This window comes from Lytechinus pictus, chromosome 11 (genome assembly GCF_037042905.1).
Source record: "Lytechinus pictus isolate F3 Inbred chromosome 11, Lp3.0, whole genome shotgun sequence".
Classification (NCBI taxonomy): Eukaryota; Metazoa; Echinodermata; class Echinoidea; order Temnopleuroida; family Toxopneustidae; genus Lytechinus; species Lytechinus pictus.
The window spans coordinates 23,322,376-23,332,535 of record NC_087255.1 but is presented as its reverse complement, the minus strand read 5'-3'; the positions used below and the strand labels follow the sequence as shown (position 1 = coordinate 23,332,535).

The 10,160-nt window shown below is 35.7% G+C and overlaps 1 protein-coding gene across 1 annotated transcript; it reads left to right on the top strand.

Annotated features, from left to right (window-relative positions):
- Positions 1-2,275: 2,275 nt before the first annotated feature.
- Positions 2,276-7,910, top strand: LOC129271584 (NADH dehydrogenase [ubiquinone] 1 alpha subcomplex subunit 7-like). Its single transcript, XM_054908898.2, has 4 exons — positions 2,276-2,739; positions 4,671-4,723; positions 5,994-6,146; positions 7,154-7,910. Exons 1-4 carry the CDS (start codon positions 2,689-2,691, stop codon positions 7,245-7,247), a joined length of 351 nt encoding a protein of 116 aa, XP_054764873.1. The 5' UTR covers positions 2,276-2,688; the 3' UTR covers positions 7,248-7,910.
- Positions 7,911-10,160: the final 2,250 nt, after the last annotated feature.

The following is a 10,160-nucleotide window of genomic DNA, read 5'->3' as shown; positions in this document are numbered from 1 at the left end:
ATACACAAAAAATATTCAAACAATAATACAGATAATTACCAAATAAATAATACGGATAAAGAGTATGGTATTGAAAACTACTTGTGTTGTGAGAGAGAGATGGGAAGGAGGAGAGGCAGATAGAGAGAGAGGGGGGGGGGGGGCTGGATAGGGATAGAGAGAGGGAGGGGGGTGAAGGGTAGGAGTGGAGCAGAGGGTCAGAAGGAAAGAAGGTACAAACATTATGAAGGAGGTGAAAACATGAAGTTGTAAGGCTGCAAAAGTTTACGTAAGAATAAACAAAGAAGAATTTGAAAGTAAAATATTATCCTTAACACATATTGGTATAGTGTCCAGATTATCATTTACCGGTATATAGTTCTTGTACATTAAGAGAAAGCAGTAGTATTTACAATTCAAGATTTCAAAGAAAGAGAGGAAGAGAGATGGATAAAAAAGAGAGGGAGAAATATGGATAGAGAAAGACAAACAACAGGAAGAAATGAGTTGCAAGGAAGGGAAAGGAATACAACATAGAGATCATACGAGTCCATCAATTAGTAAGTACATTGTCAAATTTAAGAGATTATGGATTTATATATATATATAGGGCTAATCATAGGCGATTGGTGCGAGGTTTATATTTTTAAATGTGATTTTTTTTGCTTGGTCGCTTTGCACTATCTCATGATATTAGAAATATTTTATACGGGGGAGGGGGGGGTATATAGCTGCTATACCCATATAGGCCATTCGTGATTAGAATAATTAAACCAACGTCGAAAATTTCTCAAGCCCCCAGGATTAGCCCCCCCAAAAAAAAAAAAAAAAAAAAGACTGATAGTCTAGAACCGCATCTGGATAGATAGATAGATAGATAGATAGATAAATGGTTTATTAATAAAATCAATACATCATCGCGGCTAAGGCCGAATTGCGATGTATTCACAAGGTAATAAATACACAAAAAATATTCAAACAATAATACAGATAATTACCAAATAAATAATACGGATAAAGAGTATGGTATTGAAAACTACTTGTGTTGTGAGAGAGAGATGGGAAGGAGGAGAGGCAGATAGAGAGAGAGGGGGGGGGGGGCTGGATAGGGATAGAGAGAGGGAGGGGGGTGAAGGGTAGGAGTGGAGCAGAGGGTCAGAAGGAAAGAAGGTACAAACATTATGAAGGAGGTGAAAACATGAAGTTGTAAGGCTGCAAAAGTTTACGTAAGAATAAACAAAGAAGAATTTGAAAGTAAAATATTATCCTTAACACATATTGGTATAGTGTCCAGATTATCATTTACCGGTATATAGTTCTTGTACATTAAGAGAAAGCAGTAGTATTTACAATTCAAGATTTCAAAGAAAGAGAGGAAGAGAGATGGATAAAAAAGAGAGGGAGAAATATGGATAGAGAAAGACAAACAACAGGAAGAAATGAGTTGCAAGGAAGGGAAAGGAATACAACATAGAGATCATACGAGTCCATCAATTAGTAAGTACATTGTCAAATTTAAGAGATTATGGATTTATATATATATATATAGGGCTAATCATAGGCGATTGGTGCGAGGTTTATATTTTATTCTATATTCTTTTTTTTTTTTGGGGGGGGGGGCATGCAGCCTTTTGGCGATCGACATTTCGTATGATTTTTAAAGTAATGATTAAAGGACAAGTCCACCCCAGCAGTGATTTGTTAAAAAGAGAAAAATCAAACGAGCATAACACTGAAAATTTCATCAAGATCGGATGTAAAATAAGAAAGTTATGACATTTTAAAGTTTCGCTTAATTTCACAAAACAGTTATATTCACTCACTATTTCTTTTGTATTTTATTATATGAAATATTATAACTTTCTCCTCATTGTCAAATGAACCAGTTATCAATTCCTCCCTGAACATGTGATATTAGCATTGCTTAATACTATATGATTCAGTCAAGTCGGTCCCTATTGTCAAATCTGTAAAAAATGAAATATTGTATAATTCAAACAATAAAAAGCAAAAGAAATAGTGAGTGATGGACATCATCAACTGACTCATTTGCATGTCACTGAGTTGTGCATATCACTGTTTTGTGAAAAATAAGCGAAACTTTAAAATACCCTAACTTTCTTATTTTACATCCGATTTTGATGAAATTTTCAGTGTTATGCTAGTTTGATTTTTCTCTTTTTATTCAAATCAACATTTTGCTGGGGTGGACTTGACCTTTAAGAGGAGGAGACGAATTAGAAAAGGAATAAAGAACTTCGGAGTGAATTATGTAGGCCTATCATCATGATCATGCATTCTTTAAAAAATATATAATATCCTCTATTATATCATGATTGTTACTTAACAAGCTTCCATACTAAACTGCACCTTTGCTTAAAACAATAACGTCCCTCCAAAAGGGCAATTTTTGGGCAACAATATAGGCCTATGCAGCTATAGTTCAGTTGAGAAAAAAAAGAAGAAGAAAATGACATTTTGGGGTCGAAAATGGTTTGTCTTTTTTAAATATGTATTTTTCTGATTTTTTCAGCTTGTAGAAGGTAGCACTGTTTCAATTTGAAAATTGTAATTTGTCGCTCGCTTGATATAAGGATTGATAAGCAAGATAAGCGCAGTGCATTTATTCCCGGAGTGAATTGGAACCATTGGAATTCTTTTTAGATTGCCTTGTTTTTTCAGCCTAAGAAGAAAATCTGGTGATCCAAGATGGCGACTGCCTCAAGATTAATTCAACGACTGCGGAATTTCTTCGCAGGTGTGAGTATTCAGTTTGAAACTGTTGAATACTTCCATAAATATCAAATTTTAACTTATGATAAGTCTTATATTTAAATTGAGAGGGTTAGCGTTATCAAATTCTTAGGAAATAGGTGTCCTTAAAATTAGCTAGACTAAACTTGGCGTGAGTTCAGTCCCACGTATCCATATCGATGTTTTGTATGACGGTGTATGCCTGGCCAATGAATGGCGATGCAATGCTTGGCGCACGTCGGCGCCGGTGCGCCTGCGGGCCACCACTCTGAGTAACGAGGTCAACTTAAATTAAAACAGTATTGACCTCATTGGCGACAGTAACACATATATAAGGCCTTATCGTGAAATTAGTCACCTCTCTTCTCGTGTAATATGTCGGTGTGTGTGCACTCTTTGTGTACAAAAAGTCAATGGGTGTCGACAGTTGTTGAAAGAAGTCACCAGCACAGCAGTAGCACTGACGAAATATTAAACATGTTAAACGGCAGTGAATAAGGTTTATCGCGAATCAGCAAATATCAACAGAGCAAGCCGCATCCCAAAGCATGATAGGATTAAATAGGGGGCAGAGACCGCAGTGCGCAGAGCTGGAGTAGCTCGCTTGCCCCCTTTTCGATTCCATGATGCACTGCGGTTCTGATTAGTGATAAACCTTGTGGACTGGTGACTTATACCAGGATAATGCCGCATGATATGGTATGGGGCGCCAATTGTCCGATGGAAAGTTCTGTTTAATTCACACCATTCCGGCTGTACACAAAAATTTGATTTTAATACGAAGTCATTTCGTCACTCGTATTGTGAGATGAGACACACATGACGCCATGGACGCGGTGCAATTTTGTTGGGGGTCAGGTGTACAGACACTTTAAAATTTTGAATCCTTCTTTTTTTTGTCTTTTGATTCTGAATCTGAATAATTGAGTCAGCAAAATGTCGTTGAGAGACGCATCCGCTTGATTTGATTAGGTCTACACTAAAAATATGAATTCTGTATTTATAATCAGTTCTATGAATATTTTGTTCTCTATAATGTTGCCTAACATTTTGTACTTGAAATTGATGAAACTTCACTTGTTAATTTTTCAAAAAAGCTGTTGAAAATTTATTGTCCGGACACAACAACTAAGTGTACACAAAATTTATTTGTGCCACACAAAATAAATTTCTTCAAGACAAATTGTAATTGCTTCCACGAAATTCATTTCGTTCACTTCGTACCATAGTTTACAAAACAAATTTTGCCAGAATAAATTGTGATTTAGTGTAGGAAATGGCGTGCCAAGTGTCCGATTGAAAATTCTGTCCAATTCACGCCATTCTGCACACAAAATTTGTTTTTAATTTTCTCAGAAAATTTGCACAATGACATGTGTAAACAAATTTTCAAGAAAACTATGAATGTATGACTTTACATCATACATGTATCTAGAAAACATGTGGAACTAACATACTTTTTAGATGATGATGTTGCTTGCTTTCCATAGCTGTAGTTGTGATCAATCGCAACTATTTGTAATTTCGTGTACAAAAATTATATACGAAAAGGATTTCGTGAACGAAATTAACTTCCTGTGCTGCGAAAGTAATTGCGAACACTGAACAGTCTTTCGTTGCGATGCAAAGCTCTATTCCGTATATGAAATGAGTTTTTTCCCCTGAGAGCCTGAAAACCCCTGTCTTGGATGCATGATTTAAATTTTCAAGATTCAAAGTTGTACAGTACATAATAATATCTATAGACATCTGACTAGCCTATTATAATCATTTTGCGCAAACAACTTTTATTGAAACATACACTTTTTTTAAGGTGGGGAGGGGGTACTTTTTATTGTGTTTACTTCGTCATTTGAATTTGATTTGTTACAGATATATTCTCAGAACAATATTCTTTCCTTTTTGTTTTTATGCTTTTTGTTTTTCATGATCATTAGAGGGATCTTCAAGCTCATCTGAACAACCGTTATGCTTATGGACAATCTCCCAGGTAAATGTACGCATTCAAGTACAGTCAATCTCTTGTATACACTTGGTCTAAAAGCAGACGATCTCATTTTCAGATTGTCTAACACCATCATGACTAAACTATCAATTTGCATCACTTAGTCTAATGCCCAGGTGGTTTTACTTACAAGGAGTCAAAGGAAAATTTGGTTTAATAATGATGAAAAATAATAGCATTTATGATGCACCGCCAATTATCTAGTTGCCTATTAAATGGTGCATAGATCGAGCTGCTAAAGGCACTTGGTGTATTCTGCCGGGTACCCATTCACCTCACCTGGGTTGAGTGCAGCACAATGTGGGTGAATTTCTTGCGGAAGGAAAACACGCCATGGCTGGGATTCGAACCCACGCTCCTCTGAAAGACGAGATTCGTAACCACTACACCCACACGCACCTCCAAAAAAAAATCGGATCATACATATTGAACAGTTTTAAACCAAGTGGATATTAGACCAAAGGGGTATCGTGGCATCCTTGACCTTGGCCCTTGTCCCTTAGATGCAAACTCCATAGTATAATTTTTGGTTTTCCTATTTTTGTTATTCTAATCTTGGAGAATATGCATGGCAAGCATGCTCTGGTAAACCTGATGATACAAGTTCTGTATGTCTTCTTATGTTCCACATACCAAGAATCTTGCTTTAGGATTTGTCAAAAGTAAATCGCGTGATAAAATGTAGTCTTCTCATCAAGCATCACTCACAGTGATGGAACTTTTGCGTTTGTATGATCACTTCAGCCCATACGGCATACAGTCATAACTCTTTATTATTTGTTTTTGTATGCACAAATTAAAGAGGTCATTGCCTGTGGATTGTTTTGTTGTGACGATAGAATTCCTTTGTAAGGTCACAATTATCTTGCTCAAGCAAGATCTACATGTAGATGCTTACATGCAGTTTACATACTTGCTAGAATTAAACAAGCATATCAAATCAAGTGATTTTTTTTTATCAATGGAGACTTTGATTTTTAATTCAAGTTTCCTTCTCGTAGAGCCTTATAAATATCAGTTTCTCTGTTTATAGGTTCTAGATGTGGAATATAAAGCAAATAATCACCTTTTCAGGTGACGAGGCAAACTATCACCTCCTCGGCAAGCTGGATGTACTCGCTATCTTTCTTTAGCTTCGCTGTGGAAAGATAACTACATGAAGCTTGCCTCAAAAGCGACAGTTTGCCCATCACCTTCACCAACGTTGATTATTTGCATAATATCTTGGTGTCTAAAACTCTTTATGTTACTGCAGGACACAACCAGATCCTGTGCTCCCTGATGGCCCTTCTCATCGTCTGTCAGCAAACTACTACTGCTCGAGGGATGGAAGGAGAGAATCACAAAGACCAGTCCATGTCTTCTCTGCCACTCAAAGACTTCCTGCTCCTCAGCCACAAGAAGAAGGGTGAGTGCCGTTGCGGACCTCTCAGCTATTCTGAATTTGGAAGAAATTCTGAGCTCTTGTTTTGATTATGATTTTCTTATTTTTCTTGATTACTTTACTTCATCCCACTGGAAATACTGTTTCTTCGTATTTTCAAACAAAATCATAGCTTACTTGAGCTAAGTTAGAGTTCTGGAATAGAAATCTAATTTTTATACGAAATGGTTAGAAGCAATCGTAAAATCATATGCTAGGATGCGTATTTAGAACAAAGTTTGATTAAATAATGATTAAGGCTTGCTTGAAATTATGTATTATCACATGCATTTCCTGGGGCCCGTCTTACAAAGAGTAACAATTGATCCTATCAACCTCAACTATGTGTCATAATTTTTCTCACAGAAAATTTGCACAATGACATGTGTAAACAAAGAGGATCACACTGAATTTTCAAGAAAACTATGAATGTATGACTTTACATCATATCTAGAAAAACGTGGAACTAAGATACTTTTTAGATGATGACATTGCTTGCTTTCCATAGTTTTGGTTGATCGGATCAATCGCAACTATTTGTAAGACGGGGCCCTGATGTAGCTAACACAGGAAACAAAATGGGGGCCACTCTATAAATGGATGGGCATTTTCAGTAATTTTTGTGATGTTCTTTTGCTTATTTCTCTGTAATTGTACGTTTTCCTGAAAAATTGTTTGGCAGAAATCATTTATTTATAGTTTTTCTCTGTGTTAGTTTTTTTCAATTATGTGAATATTTTATTTTCTATTCCCATTACCAGAGTTTATCTTTTTATATTATGGGGAAAATAAAATTGCCATTTTAACCTGTGTGTTCTTTTTTCTGTGAACATTTTTCTGTGGTATTGATGAAGGGTCAGCAGGTATGCACTTGTCTTTTTTGTCACTGGTTTGATTAGGTTGGATGGTATGTGTGATTGATCATATCTTAGAGTGCGATTGATCTTATCTTATAGTGTGATTGATATTTTCTTTTGTGTTGTTTTCTACAGAGAGAGCGCTGTTGGACCTGCGCTGAAGAAACCTGTGATACCTGGCCCTCCTCCTCCTGCTATGAAATTATCAACAGATGAACCTTATCTATGATATTACTTCATGTATTTTAAAGGGATGAAAGAATTGGAATCCCCTGCAAACTATGAGAAAATAATATTTCAAATGGCAAAGATATCCTGGCCTGTTGCAGGGCTAATGCTAGTGGTGTTTCGTAAAATTTCAGACTATCACTCTAATAGGAACTGACTTTCACAGGGCTGTCAAGTCTCACTGATTTGTCAGGGAGACTCTGTGAAATTTAACAGATTTTTTTAGTGAAAAACTGCAGATTTTTCAACATCTCCCTGATTCATTCATTGATTTCTTTCATTGGATTGGAAAGCGAGAAAGATCTCCTTCCTTCTTCAGTAAATTATCCCTGCAAGGTTGGCATCTCTGCTTTCAAAAGATTATTCATATATCAGTATTAGGCTATATCCATTCTCCTATTAAAAACAGGCTAAGAATGACAGCATATTAGGAATATGTGATACCTTCATTCTGCCATGTTTGAGAAACAAGATGTTTTTGCAGACACACTTTTTGACTCTATATGAAGTCTTAGGAGTTTTGATGCTTTATATAAAGGAGCTGTAGCTGTGAATTTCCTATCATTTATCCCTTCGGCTTGATATTCATTTATTGAATTATTTGTTGCCCAGGCTTACATTGTAAATATATCAATAAAAAATATGAACTATTCTATACCTAAAATTCAAATAGTATTTGAGTCGTTTTTAGATGCACATGTGTATAGGAGGATAATGTGATAGATACATTGCCCATTGGTTAAACCCACTTCGTCTACTTTCCATGGTTAAGTACGCTATTTTATTAATGAGTCCACTGTTTTGAATTAATGAGTCAATTGTTAAACAGTGGACTCATGAATAAAATAGCAGTATTAACAATGGCAACAGGCATCAATTTGGTGCACTGTGACAAAAGCGCGCATCAGCATTGGACTTTTTTTGATAAACGTGGTAAATAAGCGTAAGCTATACAGGAAATCTGCATAAACCTTTGTTCAATCGATGGTTTTCAAAATCACCTTTGTGAATTCAGGCCATTTTGTTTGTAACCAGTTGTTCTTTTAACAATGTAGTCTATTTGCCAAATAGCCATTTAGTCAATTTCATATTGAGGCTATATCCATTTCATATATAATTGACTTGGTCAGACACCACTTAGTCTATATGATAAAATGAAATTTTTATGAACCATATTTTCATTTGAGGCAGAGTAAAAAAGTTAGTAGGCAAATTATAAATTGTATATCGGCATTAGAATAAATGACAGATTTAGTCAGTATTAGACCAAGTGGCAATTAGACCAAATTGATTGTAGACCAAATGGGATTAGCTCATGTGATATTAGACAATTGAATAATAGACCTACTGCTTGTAGACCTAACAAGTAGTTTAGATGGATTGGCCAAGTGTTGAGGAGGAAAGATGATGAACCTGTGAAAAGAGCATGGATTTGAGAGTGGATGGTTTAAAGGTCAAGTCCACCGCAGAAAAATGTTAATTTGAATAAATTGAGAAAAACCAAACAAGCACAATTGTACACTGAAAATTTCTTCAAAATCGGATGTAAAATAAGAAGGTTATGGCATATTAAACTTTCGCATATTTTTCACATAACAATTATATGCACAACTCTGTGATATGCAAATGAGAGTCGATGATGTCCATCTCTCACTACTTTGTTTTTTATTGTTTCATATACAATATTTCAATTTTTACCTATGTGACAATAAGGATCAACTAGACTGAACCATAAAATGTTGAACAATGGTAATTCTATGTGTTCAGGGAGGAACAGAACTTAGTTTCAAAGGATAATGAAGAGAATATTATGATATTTCATATTTCATATGATAAAATACAAAAGAAATAATGAGTGGGTGACGTCATCAGTCACCTCATTTGCATACGGACCAGGATGTCCATATAACTGTTGTGTGAAATTAAACAAAATTTCAAAATGTCATAACTTTCTAATTTTACATCCGATTTTCATGAAATGTTCAGGGTTATACTAGTTGGATTTTTCTCTTTTTGGTAAAATTAACATTTTGTTGGGGTGGACTTGTCCTTTAAGAAGAAAGATTTAAAATATTAGTACAAATAAGATATGGAGAGGAATGAATGCAATGAGATTGGTCTGAGAGAGGAGGCTGCTCTAGACAGAAGCCCGGACAGAAGTGGAAGGAGAGAGTGTCGTCACGTCGTGAGAGTTACACTTTGTAAGAATGATGCTGACTGAAATAAATGACGATGATAAACCTAGGTTTTCCGGACTTGGCAAGAAATCCGTTCACACTTCTATTGAATGTTAGGATTCATCAGGTCTCTTCAATGACTAATAATTATGACATGTAACAAGTAATTCATCAAAATAAACCATATACTGTACACATCATTCATTTTAAGATGAACATTAATTTTTTTTACACTTTCTCATCTAATTGGCGAATGAGTTGCTACTTAAAAGCGTGGTCTAAGTTAAATACACCATGGCTATGAGAATACCAACCAATGAATAATAACATGAAATAGTGCCAAAGATACATGCAGTTGAGACTGCACACACAGTCAACCTGCCAAAGATTGATCAATTGGATCAAGTCGAAACAATTCTTAGTCCAAGTTATGCATAAACATGTGTTATCTACTAGTACCTCTTGAAATTTATGCCGATTAGTCAAATATTCATGGCCCCAAGAGAGAGATGGGGGGGGGGCAGAAAGGAGGGAAAGAAAGTCAAAGATTTGGGAGACAAAATGGAAAGAGAAGAGGGGGTGAGGGCTTTTGACAGACATTTTAGGGGGCTGTAGTATCGGAAGGGGGGGGGGGCCTTCACCCCCCACTCAAAGTATACAAAAATTGACAATTCAAGACAATTCCAAAATTGTCTTGAATTCTGTGGGATTTTAACAGCGCAGCTTGAATGTTACAA